This window comes from Rhopalosiphum maidis, chromosome 1 (assembly GCF_003676215.2).
Source record: "Rhopalosiphum maidis isolate BTI-1 chromosome 1, ASM367621v3, whole genome shotgun sequence".
Classification (NCBI taxonomy): Eukaryota; Metazoa; Arthropoda; class Insecta; order Hemiptera; family Aphididae; genus Rhopalosiphum; species Rhopalosiphum maidis.
In genome coordinates, this window is record NC_040877.1 from 14344332 (window position 1) to 14364429 (window position 20098).

The 20098-nt window shown below is 28.2% G+C and overlaps 2 protein-coding genes across 5 annotated transcripts; one reads left to right on the plus strand and one right to left on the minus strand.

Annotated features, from left to right (window-relative positions):
* The first annotated feature begins 8 nt into the window (after positions 1 to 8).
* LOC113555783 (calcium homeostasis endoplasmic reticulum protein) lies at positions 9 to 6535 on the plus strand. 2 transcript variants are annotated; one of them, XR_003405416.1, is made up of 15 exons: positions 9 to 347; positions 436 to 606; positions 945 to 1171; positions 1253 to 1488; positions 1565 to 1639; positions 1715 to 1826; positions 1898 to 2113; positions 2513 to 2588; positions 4028 to 4273; positions 4338 to 4495; positions 4585 to 4718; positions 4776 to 4949; positions 5009 to 5176; positions 5246 to 5656; positions 6278 to 6535. XR_003405416.1 is itself a non-coding variant. In XM_026960320.1 (15 exons), the coding sequence occupies exons 1-15, from the start codon at positions 323 to 325 to the stop codon at positions 5658 to 5660; spliced, it is 2298 nt and encodes a 765-aa protein (XP_026816121.1). In that variant the 5' UTR covers positions 9 to 322; the 3' UTR covers positions 5661 to 5852. The 2 variants fall into 2 exon arrangements, 1 of the variants encoding a protein (XP_026816121.1); XM_026960320.1 differs by lacking the exon at positions 6278 to 6535 and having other exon boundaries at positions 5246 to 5384; positions 5520 to 5852.
* A 2633-nt stretch (positions 6536 to 9168) lies between these two features.
* LOC113549734 (acyl-CoA Delta(11) desaturase-like) lies at positions 9169 to 19096 on the minus strand. 3 transcript variants are annotated; one of them, XM_026951184.1, is made up of 7 exons: positions 19068 to 19096; positions 18434 to 18552; positions 13248 to 13465; positions 13040 to 13170; positions 12070 to 12275; positions 10857 to 11042; positions 9169 to 9648 (listed from the first exon to the last, which is right to left on the minus strand). In XM_026951184.1, exons 3-7 carry the CDS (start codon positions 13423 to 13425, stop codon positions 9312 to 9314), a joined length of 1038 nt encoding a protein of 345 aa, XP_026806985.1. In that variant the 5' UTR covers positions 13426 to 13465; positions 18434 to 18552; positions 19068 to 19096; the 3' UTR covers positions 9169 to 9311. The 3 variants fall into 3 exon arrangements, with proteins under 3 accessions (XP_026806985.1, XP_026806986.1, XP_026806987.1); XM_026951185.1 differs by lacking the exon at positions 19068 to 19096 and adding an exon at positions 18999 to 19061; XM_026951186.1 differs by lacking the exon at positions 19068 to 19096 and having other exon boundaries at positions 18512 to 18552.
* Between the last annotated feature and the right edge of the window lie 1002 nt (positions 19097 to 20098).

The following is a 20098-nucleotide window of genomic DNA, read 5'->3' on the forward strand; positions in this document are numbered from 1 at the left end:
TTGGACGGTAAAGCCGTACAACCGTATTGGTAGGGGGAAAACACTTCCCTATTCCCTGATCCCAACGAAAATTAATTTTGTAAACAAATCGCGTCCCGAACTCAGGACTCAGGAGTCTGGTGATTTGAGCGGTGAAGAGAGTTAATCGAATTATCTACGAGAATTTCTTACTGTCGACAACGACTACAACAAAGGAGCTATACGCATCAGAACCACGCAATTGACATTCGACGATGTGCTCTCACCGAAGTTGCCGTGTCGCATTCGGTTGATTCTTGTAGACAATCCGCTCGTGTCTCGATATTTGGTTAATTAGCCGACAATGGACGTACCTCAACCTCCGGAAGGTAAAATCTCGTCACACAGTGTTAAGCAGAAGCGGAGCAAAACAGTTATTTTTTGTCATTTTTTTAATTTTTGTTTTACTTCTCGTAGATCAGGAATTGCGCACGATCATCGACAAGTTGGCCGTGTTCGTCGCGCGCAACGGACCTGACTTTGAACAGATGACCAAGACTAAACAAAAGGATAACCCTAAGTTTGAGTTTCTGTTCGGCGGCCGTTACTTTGATTACTACTTGCGTAAAGTGTCTACAGAACAATCGAGTGAGTGGTGTTTGAAGACTCACCAACAAGCCATTACTAGTTGTAGGCACTATTAACACTACTATCTATACACAAGCAGTTTGTGCAATCTATTTTTTTTCTTTTTAAATTTTAAAAGTCGATACCCAAAGACAAACAGAGACAACTGTTTGTAAATGACGATTGTTTACATTTCGTTAGTTATTGTGTGTACCTAGTAATTCATTATTAAGGTGTCATCTTTGTGGATTTTATTACTATAATTAATGGCATATATAGTTTCAGTATAGCTGTTCATAAATTTAGTGTTGTCGTTTCTAACCTAAGTTTTAAACACATTTTTTTTTAAAATTGTTTAGTATTAAATCAAAACAGTGTCAGAGAAATAGCTCAAGCCGCAGTTGTAAATAATTCAGTTAGTACACAACAATTAAACATGGCAGCTGCAGCAGCACAATGGTTAAATTTAAACCAAACAAATGATTGTCAACCACCCGTAGTTACCATGGAATCCTTGAATGCTCAACAAGCTAATCTGCAGCAACAAATTGCCCAGGCAGAACAAAATTTTAACTCACAACTTATGGTAAGAAAATAAGAAATGAAATAAAATTTAAAAAATAAAAAAATTTTAGATTAATTTTTCGGTATAAATGTATGTTAATAGATATTAGCCCAACAGCAACAAGTGGCTACTGAAGATAAAATACTGTCAGAACAGCGAGAATATATTAATTCTGAAGCTGCAGCTAATGATTTATCACTGGTTGAATTGTCGTCTGTACTCGAACCAATTATTAAAGGATGTACTAAAGATGCAATAGCGAATGGTAAATCATGGATTATGAAACAAACAGCTAGTGAACGAAAAGTTGATGTAATCACCCAATATTTACTTATGGAGTGAGTGAAATACTATTATTATTAACCATGACGTATTAATAATGTATATGAATTTTAATACTGTTCTTTGATACAGAGTAATGGATCCAAATGCAGAATTTTCAAAACAATTACATTTAATATATTTAGTAAATGATACTGTTCATCACTGGTAAGATAATTAATTGTTATTTTAATTTTAATAAATAATAAAAACATACAATTTTTTTTTTATAAACTATTTTAGTATTCGCAAGTCAGAAAAAATACTGAAAACATCACTTGAATCGATTATTGTTCCAATGTTTTGCTCAGCGATGATGAGAGCAAATGAAGATCAAAAATCTAAACTGAGCAAAGTAAGGGATTATCAATTATATCTACTATGATAATTTTACAAAATATTTAAACTTGTTTTTAAAATTAATAGCTGCTAACTTTGTGGGAAACAAAAAATCATTATTTTCCTGAAACTATAATGGAGCGATTGAAAAATCCTGATAGATCAATGGTAGAATACAAGAGCAACTTGTTGGAAAAGTATAGGGATGCTGTCAATCAACTCAACATGATTATGAACAGTACATTACAAAATTACCGTAGCCAACATCAATCATTTTTAGCACATTGTAACAATCAGATACAGGTAATACTATAATTTAAAAAAATAGAATTTCTTATGAAAACTTCCGCCTGGTTCAGTTTAAACATTACGTGCTTATAAAGTCACTGATGTAGGTAAAACAAAGTAATAAACCAATTCTAAATTTACATTAAACATCAAAAACTTTAAAAAATGCGTTTTAGCTTTTGTTGAAAGTATTTACAAAACTATTCGTCGAATGTATGAGAATTTTATTTTTTTTTTATCCAAAATTAGTTCAACATGACCATATTAAATTAATTTTTTTTTTTAATTCCTATACAAGAATAGTTTTTGTAGGTATATATTTATATTTACATGTATATTTATATTAATTATTTGTATATTATATTCAACCTTTCTTTCATAAGTCATTTTTTATTGGGAATTCGATTATTTTAGAGTATAGAAAACCAAAAACGTTCGCTAGAACAACAAAAACAAAGGGTAACTCCTCTTTCAATTCCTCCAGCTCAAGGTAAGCGCACATCTGATTTAAAAAATGGACATTTTACACATTTTATGCAAAATAAAAGTTCAAATATTATTTATCATAAAAGTTTATGTTCAAACACAAGGTTTCAAAACTATATATTGTTAAACTCATCACTTAAAACTTTCATTTTTTTTTAACAAGTTAATCAAGATCGTATTTTTATTAGATATGCTATAGATATTAGATAGTTTCCCATTTTACATTTAAAACCTGCTCTAGTTTCTCAGTTACATATAAGTTTATTTAGTACTTGTAAATGTAATAATAAAGATTCATTAAAATATATTTTTTTTATATAATAAAATCAACTTCAAGTATTATTGAATATATAACTATAATTTTGAGTTTTTTTAAATTAAGAACATTTTTCTGCTTTTTTATATTACTTTCAGAAATTATCTAAATTTAAATACAAATGCAAAAAAATAAAACAAATTAATAATTGTCAGTTGATTGATTAGTGTTACTTTTTTAAGTAAGAAATAACATAGTAAATATTTACTTAATAATTTTTTCTCTTATGCCTAGTACTAATGTTAGACATATTTGTATATTGATTGCATTATCATTTATTTTAATGACAAATATATACTATACATTATATACACATATATAAATTATTTTATTTATATATATATAATGTATATTGTATGTATTTTTTTATTAGTTCTCCTCATTTAGTTAATTTCGCATTATTAATTTTCATACATTTTTGTGACACATTTGTTTTTGTATATGTTTGGTATTTTATTTTATAGTATAATTACTATTTTGTATTTTTAGTGCTAAGATTGGTATATTTTTACAATTTTTTAAGGAAAGCTAAGTTTATTCATTATTTATATATTTAAGAATTAATGATTACATCAGTTATAGATTTTTTTAATGAATAATGTATAGGTAGTTAAATTCTGACGTTTGTCAACATTTTTGTAAATTTATATATCAAATTGATTTTTCTGCATAAACTATAAAATGTGTCATAATTTAATTTAATATTCAATGAATTAGCTTTTATTGATTATACAATTTTAACTTATATTTTGATATTTTTTTGTCATTTGATAAAGTTTGTAGTACATAAATAGTAGAAATTAACAGTTAGATTTTTCTATAGAAAATGGTATTTGTTTATTGTGACATATACTTCATAATTCCAAAGAACTATTTCAAAATGATTTTAATGTGGGATTGAACTTGTTATATGTATTCTTTTTTACTTTTTATACAACATGTTATAGGATTCATTTCTATTGAAATTTGTTCAATTATTCCTAATGAAAGTAGTAAATGTATTTATGTATAATATATTTATATGTATATTATTTAATCATTATTGTAATGGAAACCTTGTGTACATATTCTCTTAACTTTGTAATATTTCCCCTTTAGAACCATTTCTCTTTTGTTTTTTTGTTTAGACGACACAAATCGACAGCATTTTAATGAAGGTCGTTTACCTTCTCCTCCTTCATACCAGAATAATATGTCTGGATATATGCAAGCTGACCAGCAAAATTATCCTCACCAAACAGATAATGGATATCAGCAAGATGATCACTATGGACAGCCAATGCAAAATTGTATGCAACAACCTCCCTCTATGTATAATAGACCTCCACCACCATTTAATCAACCTCCGCCCAATATACATTTGCAACCTCCGCGTAAGTATAGAAGTCTAATAACTTTCATCATTGTAAACTAACATAAAAATATTATTCACTGAAGCTTCAATGGAGTTACCTGATCTAAGTCGACCACCTCCAAATTTTATACAAAATAACTTTCCTTTACCACCAGTTCAGCCAGATATTACACCAGATGATTTACTTCCTTCACTGCCATACTATGAACTTCCAGCTGGCCTTATGGTGCCATTAGTTAAAGTTTGTTAAAAATTAATAAATATATATATAGTATTTGTATGTATGTATTAAATTGTTTTTTACTTATACAACAATGGTATTTTATTCAGTTGGAAGATAGCAATTATAAACCTTTAGACCCAGATACAATCAGATTACCACCACCAGCTCCACCTACTGATCGTCTATTAGATGCAGTCAAAGCCTTTTACATGCCTCCTGGACATTTCGCTCCACGTGATAGGTAAATATTTGTAAACAGAAATTCAATACAATTATTCAACTAATAATTTTTAATTAGTGATGGTTGGGAAAAACTTGGTCTATATGAATACTACAAAGCCAAACATTCTGCAAAAAAACAAAAAGAAGATGATATTGCCGATAATATAAGAGCAAGATCAAAATCGCCATCTCCTATTATATTACCTTCACTGAAAGATAAATCGCCAGTTCGAAAAAAGCGTTACAGAAGGTTAGATAAATTAAATTAAAAATAAAAACCTTAAATTATAATGTCAATTATTGATTTAGTCGTAGTCGAAGCCCAAAACCACGCAGTCCATTAAGACGAGTTATAAGTAAAAAAAACAGTCCACCGCCAACACCAAATCGTAGTCGTCGAAGACGTTCTCCATCTAGATCACCAACACCTTCTCCACCATCATCTCAACGAAGTCCTACACCACCTTCATTTGGGGGGTAAGTAATATCGTATGAATTATTATATTTTTAAATAATATTTATAAAGTATTTAAATCATCATTTTAGAGCTAGTTTTGGTAAAACTGCCCAGGAACGCTTAGATGAATCAAATAAAGGTCATCAGCTTCTGAAAAAAATGGGTTGGAGTGGTGCTGGATTGGGTTCAAAAGAGCAAGGTATCGACACACCAATCAGCGGTGGTGACGTAAGTAAAAAGATGATTGAAAAATGTTTTGTAGTAAATATTGTATTATATTTTTTATTGTTATTGACAAATGGTACTTTATATTATATAAAATTATATTGATCTGTCGCTTTGTTGGTCGTCATTATAAATTAGGTCCGAGATAGGACTGATCAATATAAGGGTGTGGGAATCAGTTTGAATGATCCATACGAGAACTTCAGAAAAAACAAAGGCAAGGCGTTCATACATAGGATGCGTACGAGGGCAGAAGAACGAATGGAAGGCAATGCGTAGGTATAGAGTTTATCAATTTGATACAAAAATGTATGTTATATCATTGATTTTAGTTAGCCACCAATGGTAATATATTTACAGGACGTTTGGAAATATTTAATCATTTGACTGAAAAAACAATTGTTTTATATCTGTTTACATTTATACATTGTATAGGGTACAACTTAATTTTAATCTACTAAATAATATAATAATATACAGTGGTTTTGATAAATGTTTAAGCCAAATAGCATATTTCAAAATGTTTTTCTTAACATTCATTAATATCAAAAATTAGTGCCATAAAATTGTTTTTTTTTTTTATTATTATTTATTTACCCGTGTAGTGTAACTAACAATAGCCTATGGGGTTACATGATGTGATTTAAAGTATAATCCATTGTTTTAAATTCATTGCTTTAAGTGTTTTAGCAGGTTAAGTTAACCTTAAGCCAAGTAAAATACTTAAAGTTGGGATTTTATCCATTTTTATTAGTATAACTGATAAAATATATTTTTGGAGTCAAGAATCTATTGCTAAAATTATCTCGAGCTTCATTCTTATATATTCATTATAAATGTTTTTGTCTACCTGTGTTTGAGATTTGTCTTAATCTCATGCCAGTCTATTGTTTCAGGTGAACAATGTGCAGTTTATATTATTTGTTATTGGTAAATGTTATTTGGTAAAACGCCTTTATATCTGTAGAGATTTGGCTAAAGCTCGTTGTATTGCGAATACATATATATATTTTTAGTAATAACATTTTAGCATACGGACAGAAAAACACCGTAAAGAACAACATTCAGAAATTATCTACTACTTTGTGAATATTATTATTTGCTATATCTTCTATTTTATTTATAACAAAACCAATAAACTAAAAAAAAAATTATGTTAAGCGTTGTTATTGTCACAAAATACTCACGAAAACATGCAGTGTACATTTAATGATAACTGGATTGAACTACAATAATTGTATAAAATTTAAATAAATGACGTAAACTTTTGTAAAATCATTATATTAATGAATGGATAGACTATAGACTATTGATGTATAATTGTTTTTCCAATTACTATTGTACATCATTTGTCAATATAATTTAAATATTTATGTAAAATAATATATGTATACATATATACATATATATATATTATTTTTTTGTTATTTAAGTTGAGCTACTACAAATAGTGTTTTCTGTATAGCTATGTCTTATGATTTTTATACAAAAATGTAATAAACTAAACGTTCAATAAATTAAATATAAATAAATTATAATTTTTGATATAAATGTGAATATGTATTGTTTCATTCTTGTTTCAACAGACACTATTAAAATTGAATTTTGGATGTATAAAATTAACATTAATATTAAATAATGTTTGTGTTAATTTAGGTATATAACAATTTAAATTATCCATTTATTGAATACATAGTTAGAATTTATATAACTTGTCATTGGTTACATTGTGGTCTTTGCAAACTGGCGCATTATAAATTTAAAAATGCAAATAATTTTTTTTTTCTTTCATTATAATTTTTTTGGATTTATATCGACACAGTCAATGTATTGATTTTAGAATGATGTGTTTTATTATATATCAGGCTAATAATTAGTTAAATAAATGATTTGTTCACTTTTAAGGGTGGATAGCCAATTCTGGTAGCAAATTGCATATAAGTTGTATTTTTGAGAGGTAAAAATTGAAAATCTCTGTGTTATTTAAAATAATCCAGAAAATTGGTATTTTAAGCATAACTCGTTTCCGAAAAAATCAATTAAATTTTTATTTATGAAAAACAAATATAGCTTATAGCCCGATATAGGTATCTACTTGAAATTTTCTTACTTCAAATATGTTTTCATCAGTAAGAACATTTTATTTAAATTATAAAATGTTAACTTTTTTAGCTATTTACATGTAGGAGAAATTTAGATTTTTTTCATTAAAATTATACGTAATCTCAGGTCCGTAGCCACGGGTGGGTGAGGGTCAAGCAGAGGCGTTGACCCTCCTAATAATTTTTTTTTTTTTATTCTGTTTTTATATATAATGCCCCCCTAAAAATTTGCTCTGCCCCACCTGAAAATTTAGTCTGGCTACGGGCCTGCGTTATCTACACCTAAGTAAAAATCTTGAAAATTTAATACAAGGTTCTTATACATTGTTTTTGTTATAAGTATTAAGTATTTGAAGTTCAATTTGGTCAAAATTACGAGAATTAGCAAATTATTTTCAGGAATATTAGTAATATTGTTTTTATAAACATTAAAAATCGATAAAAATTTGAACATTTTTATTTTATTTAATTTTAACATTATTATTTAATTATGTTTAATATTTTAAAATTTAATACAAAGTTGCTCACAAGTTTGCTCAGCAACTGTATTTTTTACTTACATACTAAACAGTATAATGGTTTTTATTATTATTTTATAAATTTAAAAATATTATTAATAGGAAAACTATAAGTAATAGCACTAATAGTATTTATACAGTAGATTGTCGCTATGTCGAATCTCAGGGGAACGGTAAAAATTTCGAAATACCGAATTTTATTAAAATTAATATTTCGACATGTCTAATAAGAATCTCCTGAATTAGTTTAATTTGTGTACAAAAATTCAGTGACATTTGAAAAAAAATTTAGATTTATTTTGTGTTTTTGCCTATTTATACGAAGAAACTATGCACACCGTTCTATGGTAGGTCGGTATCGACTCAAAAATCAACAATAATATAGAATATAAACTGATCACTGTTCGATACTCTATACACTACTATTATAATAATTGATAGTATAAATATATTATCATAAGATATAAATGCAATGTTTTTGGTTAAAAATTAATTCAACTTACCCTATTACTAAAGTAAAATAAATTACTTTAATAGCAATATAAAATATACTCTAAAATGTTCTAAGTAATATCGCCTAAGAGACCGTATTTGCTCAGAAACGTTTTTTGTATGCAACAATTAAATGACTTATCATTGAATTCAAATTGAACACGCCCATACTCCATTTCAGACTTTAGTACAGACTTACTCATCAATGAGTAGGTACACTGTACAGTAGAGTGGTTAGGTATCTACTATAGCTAGTAGCTACTTTACCTCTTTTCTCCCGTTGTTTTTTTTTGTTAATTTTACCAATTATTAAAAATGTTATGTACGCCGATAGCTTCAACGTAGTTGAAATAAGTAAACGGTTACACGGCGCTCTGGATAGGCATTCTGAGTACATCGTTTTCCTTGAAGCAATAAGCCACGGTGTCATATTATACTCCTGTGCATTACCTACATCTTGGTATAGCTATTAGCTGTTGAGCTGTACTTATTAGTAAAGGACTAAGAACGCTTATAACTTTTACATACCTTTCTTCTGCTCGTCTTCATCACAGGAGAAATTATAAATCCATTTGGTATGACATAGCAATAGATATCAAATTATTGAATTTTATTAGCCATAGTTTTGCAATATTTTTAACTTTTTAACTTTTATTTTTACTATAGTTCGTTTTTTGTACATTTTATACATAATTCTTAAATTGTATAGATCTCAAAGTAAAGTTTTTAAAATATATTCGTTTCATACATATTATTATCTTCTTTTGTACAGACACACAGTCGTGCGATCATAATATCATATTATATAGATAAATTGATCAACCCTTCTTTCTGTTTACGATCGTAACCTCCATGCGATCCGACTGAGGGCAGTCTTTGTCGTCCCAGCCCCACGGCAGTGGCACCGAATTATCCGGGGACTCGATCACGCCGGTACGCGATGTCCGTTTACGTACTAACTCCGTCGACGCGGTCTTCAGGTCATACGCCCATCCGATTTTAGCAAACAGGTCGATGAACGCGGTGGTGAAATTGAACTTGTAATTGCCCAGTTCCGCCGCCTTGTAATCCCACGGGAACACGTGGTGGTAGTTATGCCAGCCCTCGCCCACCGACATGACGGCCACCGCAAGATTTTCCGTCGGGTTGATGTACCTGCGTAATAGGTACACAACACAAACGAAAAACATATAAAGAAACAGTCAACTCCCTAGTTGGTCCAAAAACTACACGGCGTGCTTTGCGTGTTTATGTACATTGTTTTTAATAATTTTGTAAGTCATTAATTATAAGTCAGTCGTTAACTCGTAACTAATTATACATTATGATATTATATTATAGTTTATAAAATATATATTTCCATATTAAAAAGATTATTAAAATTTACAACCATATAATACATTCCGGGATTAGGTTTATCTCAAGGAAATAATCATAGTTTCCATTTTAACTATTAGATTAAGTTCAAAATTTAACGTACATACGGAAACGAAATCTTAACTATTTCCAAATATAAAAAAAAAATTTATTCATTCAAAAACTAAAATATTTGAATAATTTCCATTAGTATAAAAATGAATCATATTATTATTGTTTTTACCTTTATGGTTTACGATATGGATCAATTCACTTTAATATTAAATCAAAATTGGTTCTGTTGAATGGATATTATCCATGTTGTAAATGTTCATTTGTGAGACGTAGACAACACACGCGAGTGATTAGTGAGACATAATTCTCTTGATAATAATTAGAAGGGTAAAACAAAAAAAAGTTTGCATCAGGGAAAACGGTCGTTTTTATTATACTACACTATATATACTACGCGTATCGAAAGAGTTAAGCTTTTAAATTAAAACCCTGACACTAAGCAGTTATAAACTACATTTTACATATGATACTTAAAATCCGAGAAACTGCAATAGGCATGGCATAAAAATACATCGAACCACTGAGCCACTGAGGTCCAACTACTCCAACTTTCGGGTGGTACTGGAAGCGGAGACAATATACAGCACACGGTCCCAGTCGCATCGTGTACGTAAATTAGCTTTCAGTTAAATAATCCATTCGTGCGTACGCATAAAATCGTGAGTGAGCTATTTATAAAACGTTTGAAAATTGTTCAAGACCGTATTATGTACAAAGCCTCTCAGAAAATCGAATCTCGATAAGTCTGTCGCCACACGCCCATGCTGACGTTTAGTGTTTACTATTTTAGCAGCGTTTACGTAATTGCGTATTGTTTTATTGTAAGTTTTACACTTTCGTCATAGTATTATTTTATTGTTATACTCGTTAATAGTTTCTTTTTTTTATCTACCGATTACCTATTTTACACGAATTCACTGTTACAGTACTACCTGTCGTACGGTTTTCCTCCCCACGCGTGCGCGGCGCTGTTGATCAACCAGATTCCGTTGAGTGTGAGCGCGTACCGCAACAAAACGGCCACGTACCAAGAATTGCTCCATGTTTCTCCCCAACAGTACACTGGTATAAGTGTGGGTACAATGAAACATGCCCACGTTATCAGGAACCAAAAGTATCTGTGCGTACAAAAAAAAAAAAAAATTAACGATGAATATCACATTATTTGCAATTTGACGAAATCGACTACTGTAAAAGTATATTCATGACTATACAATATAACATAACATAATATTTCAATACCGACACGTAAATTATTATATATAGCCAAATGAGTAGCTCTCTAGCTCTCACTTTACCGGCACAGAAAGGTTAATTATGATTTATGTGAACGGATGAACGGTATCGTAATCAGTGGTGGATTTAGGATTTTTTTACGGTGGGTGCTATTTTGTTAATAATAATAGTCCTAAAGTACTTATTTTGTACAATTCGGGGGAAAAAATTAATAATTTGCTATTTAAACATAATTAAGCAATATAAAAATTTAAAACAATTTAACAAACATTATTTTTTTTAAATTGGCGAATTATTAGTAATTTTTAATAAAAATACGCGGAACGGTGGGTGCTTCAGCTCCCAAGCACCCTCCCCCCCTAAATCCACCACTGATCGTGATTATACTTTATAGTATATACATTATACTTATACAAAACATTACAACCCGCGAAAATGCAGTGAATTTAGCGCGCTAAAAATTATACATCGTTACAGACACATGCCCGAAACCCCAAAACATGCTTTGACATTTCTAATTTTAACTTTATTATATTTATTGAATTCAACGTTGCAACGTTCTCAAAAAAATGTAATTCGAAAACAAGAAAAATATTCTGGAAGAAAATATACAACGATAAAATTACGCTGAAAGTCTCAAACATGCGGCTATTGCTAGGTTCCTACTGTTCCTATAGTTTATCATGTTCAATATTTCAGCAATAACTTAACATCGGGTAACTTATTATAATATTACTGCTTCACTATATGCATATCTAATCATCGTACAATAACATTATAAAAAAAAAAAAACACGCGAATGAGTAAAATTCCTATCATCTCTGTTAAAGTTTATTATTACAAAATATAGATAATTGTTGACGTTTTCTTCAATAAAACCCACAAATAATTACTAAAAAATAAGATTACTTTTTTTGGTACGCCACGATCGGATCGGCCAACAAATCGCTGGTGTCGATGGTGCGACCCTTCTCGACGACGTCCGGATGTTTCCGGCACAGTAGCCAACCGACGTGCGAGAAGAACAGCCCTCTATTCGAGTTGTGCGGGTCGGCGTTCGTGTCTGTGTACTTGTGGTGTAGCCTGTGATCGCGGGCCCATTCGTAAACTGAATTCTATAAGCCGTGAAAATCGGTTAAGCTTATCTATCACTAGTATTAGCCATCTGCAAGCTGGTATGTTGGAATTTTATCGTTTTCGCAGTAGCTACACTGGTACTCGTGAGATCGTATGATGTATATTATGATCATTTATAAGTGTACTATGTATATTTACTGTTATGAGTGATATGCTCTCCGATCAAAGCAGTCGGGTTTCGAAAATTATACGATTTTCCTATTTACCATATAGTCAGATACTCATAGATAGTCTTAGATCTTATAGTACATCGGTCGATCGGCAGTCGTGAATATAATGATACGTAGTTGGTAAAGAGGTATTTTTTTTTTTTATATTAGTGCATGGAAAATATAACGTTGATGAAATCCAGAGGTGTACACTAGTGAACCGTGATCTCGACTTTTGACCTAGTATCCAATAATCATCCAAAAATGCCGCACGAAATAATTGCAACGAACCCGCCACGATGGGCAACTCGACTGCCGTATTAGCGCTTTATGTTATGAACAAAATGTACAAGATACTATACCCATATTCTACCCAAATTCTTATCGAAATAATGGAACAAATTATATTAAATACTTTATGGCTTGTGTATCTAATGTTTAATGTGTATAGTATAGACAATACGCAACGAGAACATATTATTATACTGCTATAAGCCGCTATGTTATAGTAAACACGACTAATTATTAATACTTCTGAATTCTGATCACGTAAATAATGTTTATGTATATTAAATAAAATCACAAAAATATACCTGAAACGCTATCGTATTGAGCGTAATAATAATTAACCGTAATTGCCATTTCGCTTTGTACGCCCGATGCGACCAAAGTCTATGCGATCCAGCTGTGACGCCAATCGCAGTGATTTGATACAAACTGATCGCTGAATTCAAGAACAGTTAAAAATGTAATTTATTTATTCACCACTTATATGTCATGTTTATTGACGAGTAATCATACCGAAAATAGTCGTAGTAATTTTTGCAGAAGCAAACGCCAAGTAGGCGCCATACAGTGCACCTAAATGGACCAACGAGCACAGTATAACATTGCGCCAAACAATCGGTTGATATGGTTGTTTTGGTCGAGTGTCGAATGTGGTGCCGTCGCAAACTGTAATATCTGCCGAGTCGTCCATAATAGCTATCTCATTAGCCTGTGAATCCCGCGTGTGGTTACTGCAATAATAATGTAATAGCGAGTGCACTTTAAACATAAAATAACTATAAAATTAGGTTTTATTATAATCTAGGTATACGTATGTAATATTACGATAATAATAGTCACAGTCAGTGGCGTATTTAGGGGGGGCCAAGGGAGGGCAATTTCCACAGAGAGCACTTTTTTGGGGGTAGTAAATTTAACTGGGAACTTTTTTTTATAATATTAATGTAATGATGTTTGTTTTATAAACATATTTTGAAAATAAATATGATATGAAAATTAATTAATAAATTTTACAATTCTAGGCTTTGATTATTATGTTGTCATGGGTACTACTGAGAAAACCTACGATATTCAACATTCTAGGACACTCGATAGATTTTTATACTTCATGATACTATTAGCATATCACATGTATTGTAAGTTTTTTTAGAGTAAAAAAAATTGCCACTATAAAAAAAAAACAGGCGAGAGGAAAAAGGCATTAAAAAAATGTGTACCCGGGGCAGTAAAATCCTAAATACGCACTGGTCACGGTATGTTGTAATGAATTATTTATTTTATTTGAATAATTCGTATTGCATTTTAAAAAGACTATAAAACTCCTGTTTGGCTTAAGACAAAATCTATCAATTAAATATGCTTTATTTAATACTGCTGAATTTATTTCTGATAACTTTATATGTAAAAACTATACTTTCTTAACTGAATCCAATCACAATATAAAATCTGAATATTATATTCAAAAGCTAGCCATAAATTAAAAACACAAATTAATCAAAAATGTGGGTATATATGATACAATTTTTTTAATTTTTAAAAATAAATTAAGAGTAAATAATTCAAGTAAACTTTATATACTTTTATTTTACTCAAATAATTATTTAATTATTGATATACTCGTAATATAAACCACGATAGACTCATTAATACAATTTTTATTCAATATAATACCCAACAAATAATGCATATGAAACGAATACCTAATATACTATACAAATAAAATAATATTCTAACCTAGGTGCTGCAGTTCTTAAATAAAAAGACACCATTACTTTGACTTTCGTAATTATTTCATTGAATTCAGGAAAAATGTGAGTATGAATACTTGTTTACCTTTTATATAAAACTGTATTTGGACAATTCGATCTTTGTTTGGTATTTATACATTTTTGTACACAGATGAAATGTAATATACATAATTTTACCTTATTTAAGCATTTAAAAAAATGTTTATATACACTTGATTTAAATAATTTAATCATTAATTAAAACTTTTAATATATGTATTAGGTAATTATTTAACTACTTAGATATTATAGAATAATATGCACCGCTTGCACCGATGTTTTTTTTTCGTTTTACTTTTATTATTTTGTTATTAACCACATATCAATACTATAGTAATTTTAAATATCATTATTATTAATTAACAATGTATGTAGCGAAATCATTGGAACTCTAATTTACCACACAGCCAATGCCAATGCCTAAATAAATCATCTATTATCACTATTTTTGTAATAATTTAAATTTGTATTGTAGATAATTATATAATAATTATTATTTACATTTTGACTGTAATTTTAATATCCAAGTAGTAAATATTTATGTGTTAACAGCACTTTTGAGCAAGGAGATTTTAAAAGTTTAAGGAGGAGTTTCCCAACTCAAGCCAATTTTTTCCCTGTATCACAAATTATAATAAATTCTATATATCCTTACACAAATTTTTTTTTTTAAAATAACTATTTTAAATTGAACAAGAACACAGTTTGATTAAAATAAAAAATAATTTATTAATATCTGTTGTTTCAAATATTATGTTACCTTGATTAAACCGTGTTCTTGTTCAATTTAAAACAATTATTTTTTTTTAAAAAGTGTGTGTAACTGTGTGAGGATATACAGAATTTATTATAATTTGTGTTACACGGAAAAAAAATTGGCTTGAGCAAGATACTCCCGCTTGACATTTTAAAATCTCTCTATCAAAAAGTGCTATAAACATAATACATTATGGTTTTTGAAAATCAATGTTTTTTCTTGATACAGGGAAAAAAATTGCCTCGAGAGGGAAACTCCTCCTTAGACTTTTAAAATCTCCCTGCTCAAAAGTGCTGTAAACATACAAATACATACTACTTATCCATAATCTATTATTAGCTATTACATTTGAAAATAGAATAATTACAATTTACTATTCGGGGTTACCATATAATTCGTCACTGATTGATGAATAAAGCTTTAGACTATTTTGAAATTGTAATAAGTATAATCAAGAATTAGATTTATTTTAAATTATTTTTATGGGATTCAGAAAATTAAAAAAAAATGCACGAAACTTGTGGAATATTAAGTAAAACATAAAACCTTAAACTATAATTATATAATTATTTTTTTTTTTAATTTTATATGTGGTATTTTTATTTATCTACGACTTTATTAATTTAATTATAAAATATCAAGTCCTTATATATCCCATTTGTGTTGAGTGATATATTATGACTTATGATTTCTTGATTATATTAGTTGGTTTAATATACAGGACACAGATTGATTCGACCAAAGTGCTTAGACATATTTTTCTTATAATAGTGAATATATTCAAATTTTGAATGTTGGAATTTTTAAATGTACTAAAAGAACAAATTATAAAATTCTTGAGATTTTTGTATTGCCATTGTAGTAACATTTCTATAAATATGGTAAAACAAATTTCACAGTCAAAAAGCTTTAAAATTGAATACAGGATTTCATCACATAAGTTTTTTAATAGATTTATAAAAATATTTTTAAAAAAATAAAAATATATAGGCATAATTTTTTTTTATAAGCATATAAACTTCAAATTTTGACTAAATTTATCAAAGGCACGAACATTTGCAAAGTTTATACTAGTTATACTAAGTATGTGAACAACACTACAAATTCGTTGTTGAACCAGTAAACAACGTTTATTGTAATTCTTTAGATTCGTTTTATTTTATTAGTTACATATAGTTTTAAAATATATTTAACATACTGAATTGTGTCATTAAAAAAGCTAAAAGATGTGCAATCGAACTATTCGTACTGTAAAGATAGCCTTTTCTAATAATTACAACGGAATTACAGAACAAAAAAAAAAGGTATGCTGATATTCTAAGTATTATAAATTAATATTATTATATTTTTATCGTAATATTTTTACGTATACCTTAAGAAACTTGAAATGTTGACTGTCTGTACGATAAAAAAATATTGGCAACAATATTCAATCTCACCGAGTTATACTAGATTCTCATTTAATTTTAAAAACAAAAAACAAAATCTGTACCTATAGATACGTAGCCATAAAATGTAAATTAGTATTCTTAAAAGAATGCGCAATTTTATTTAAGTATAAAGGTAGGTATTATAGTAATATACTATAATATTATAGAGCTTCTATAAAACATATGTAACACGTTTTTGTAAAATCCGGTTTTTATAAAATGTTTCGACAAAACAAGTTTTAGCATTTCGAAGAATGAATTTTTTGGCAATAATACTGCACGGAAATCGTATATTAATATTATGATAATGCACATAAGAATTACCTGCATAGGTATAATAGGTATATATTCTGATGTTAATTTTCAAAAATTAAATTGCTTTATTGGTCTATAATAAATATGTACTATTGGGAACACAGTCACAAAGTCTGAATGCAAAAATTAACATTGTGTTAAAATTAACAAAATTTAATGGACTAATTAATTTTTGCATTCAGACTTTGTGACTGTGTTCCCAATAGTATATATTGATTATAGACCAATATAGCAATACCAATAAAGCAATTAAACGAATATCTAGTGATTTACTTATATACATAACTCACATAAGTAAGTCACATACTCACATCACTACATCAGAACAAAAATTAAGTGTTAAACTTTAGACTATATAAATTACATTTTCTATTAAAATCTAAACTTTCAATGCATTATATTTTTAAATATTTTTAATTACAGATATTAAATTTCAAAATGAAAAAGAGCATGACTCCTAATGATAGTTGCAAATGATATATGTTTTCATAAACAATAATATTATTATTATTGACATAATAATCGACGCGTTGGATGCATATTTACCAGTAGAACTACAACCCTAGCTTGAATAATTTGACGATAATTATGTGAGAAAATTAAATCGAATTGGACATGGACAAAGATTCACTAAATTTTCATCATCAATTTTGAATTTAAATAAACGAGTACTAAGTGGTATACGCGGGAAAAATAATCATACAGATTGCAGAAGTAATTTATAACGTACATAACTACTTAAAAAATATTCAAGCTAGTAAGGATACTTATCTATTTCAATTGGTTTTTTATTTATTTTTAATTAACTGAAATATTTCTTAACTAAATAATTATTATAAGTCATTTTGGAAGCCAACTAGTTAACGCCAAAAATGTTCTAGATTCATAAGTGGAATTATATGTTTCTTTTTTTTTTTTTTATAAATATGCTTATAAAAATGGATTTTGAGTTTAGTTGATTATAATATTCACTATATTATATCTATATGTAAACTATTATATATGTTTATTTTTTTAATGCCTTTAGTATATATGGTAATATATTATTATGTTAAGCTATGGGTGGGTGTCCAAACTGCGTTACGCATGCCTTTTGCGACCAATTTGATGTTAGTAAATGGCAAACTGGCGTATGTTCTAATAATATATGTATTTACTTTACGATAATTCGATAATATAATATATATTAAATAAGTGTTTAATGTTTATGATGGTATATTTTTAATTTTTATTTTTTATTTGTTACAATATAGAAAAAGGTTGTCTACTCCTGTAATTAGCAATTAAAGATGTTACCATGGCAAAGCCTCCAAAGGTAATTTTTTCCAATAAAATATTACTTCAGTAATTATATAAAAGCTCCCTATAATTATTAAATCTAATAAATTAATACATGGATCTAATACTCACTTATAATTTCACTTCAGACACCAACGTGACACTACTATATTATTGTAATATAATATATTATATTATATTGTTATTTACCATCGAGTTCAGAGTGTTGTGTACGGTGTGAAACTGTTGATCTAAAAAAAAATAAAATGAATCTAAATAAAAATTTGTCAAAAATTCGATTTTCTAAATTTTTTATGGATGAAAGAATGATAGGAAAATTTTAAATAATTTGAATTAATTATTCAAAATAACCATAAATCCCAAAAATACTAGCATTTTTTTAAAATTATTATCCTATTTGTATATCAGTTTCATAAAAAAATATGTATTTCAAATATTTAGCATTGATATTTTTGAAATATTATCATTCAAATTAAAAATAAAATTGACTTTTTGAAAAACAAATGGTTTGGAAATTTGATTTTTTTTTGTGGTCTCACATGAAAACATGAGAAAATCGAAAAATTCAGACCTCTCTAAAGTACAGTTCACATTCAATCCCCCCCCCCCGTAACAAAAACTTCAATAAAAAAAAAACTCGGATAGACATTTAAACATTTTTTTTTTAAACCCTTACCTAATTGTAAAAGTAATAAAAGTACATTGTTTGGCTCAGCATATTCAAAATTAATAAGAAATACTTAACTGTTGTTCGTTACACGTGACACATCCAATACTAACCGCCTTGCCCAAGGAGTTTGTTTATTTATTTATTTGTATTCTGAGTTTATTTTTGTATAATCAATACTCCATACATGTGTACATTGCTCAAGGCAGTTTATATTTCATTATTTATACCGGTTTTTTATTTTTTATTCTCTAAGTTAAATGATTTAATTCGAACTTTTTGACACTGAAATATAAATTATTATACTCGTACAACAAAAAAATATTAACTATGTATTAATTATTGTGGATAAATAACACCTAACGTTTCTTAAAATATACAAAGAGATACTCTTAACCTAAAATATTTATTTTACATAGCTTGAATTTAAAAACAAAACATATTCAAAAAATTTAATTAATTAACTTTTTTTGTCCATATAATTTTTTAACGAAAATATATCTTTTTAATCTCGTAATTCATTTCAAAGTAAAAAATTTTTCGGTATATTTCGATGCAGGTCCGTATATTTGTAGAAAATGTATTTTTTAATGTATAAATAATACAGATTTAGTCGATTTAGATTTTTATTATGGGTTTTAAAATATTATAAAGAATGCATACTTTTGTACCTAGATTTATAGGAATATTGTAAGCGCATTTTATAAACCTAATTTAAAATTTTTTCTTTAAGATATGATAGTTTATTAAATTTAATGAAATTACAGCCCTACCACCCCAACAGGTACAATCGAATAAAATTATAAAATTTGATTTTTATAGGTACGTCAAAATTCACAAAAAAATATTCTGCTTTGAAGTTGAATAACACAAATGTATTTTGTCGTTAAAAATAAATGAAACAATACAGACTGATTACTAAGTTCAAATAGTGTTACTTTTCATGGTCATGCATATATAATTTTTAAAAATAATTTATGTACTAGGAGGCAAGCAGAACTACTAAACAATCAAATGAAACAAACCCTGTTTCTTTGTTCTCGCATATGAATCAGAATACAGCGTTTTGGTTATTGAACCAAAAGTCTAAATGCAAATATTTGAACCGG

What these genes read in the sequence shown, in the direction of transcription:
- LOC113555783 (XM_026960320.1), top strand. Translation starts at nt 323, where the DNA reads ATGGACGTACCTCAACCTCCGGAAG. An exon ending in TATACATTTGCAACCTCCGC is followed by an intron (nt 4,274 to 4,337) that starts GTAAGTATAGAA and finishes TATTCACTGAAG; the next exon opens with CTTCAATGGAGTTACCTGAT. An exon ending in ACACCACCTTCATTTGGGGG is followed by an intron (nt 5,177 to 5,245) that starts GTAAGTAATATC and finishes TCATCATTTTAG; the next exon opens with AGCTAGTTTTGGTAAAACTG.
- LOC113549734 (XM_026951184.1), bottom strand. Translation starts at nt 13,425, where the DNA reads ATGGACGACTCGGCAGATATTACAGTTTGCGACGGCACCACATTCGAC. An exon ending in TCAATACGATAGCGTTTCAG is followed by an intron (nt 12,276 to 13,039) that starts GTATATTTTTGT and finishes CACGGCTTATAG; the next exon opens with AATTCAGTTTACGAATGGGC. An exon ending in ATCGTGGCGTACCAAAAAAA is followed by an intron (nt 11,043 to 12,069) that starts GTAATCTTATTT and finishes TTGTACGCACAG; the next exon opens with ATACTTTTGGTTCCTGATAA.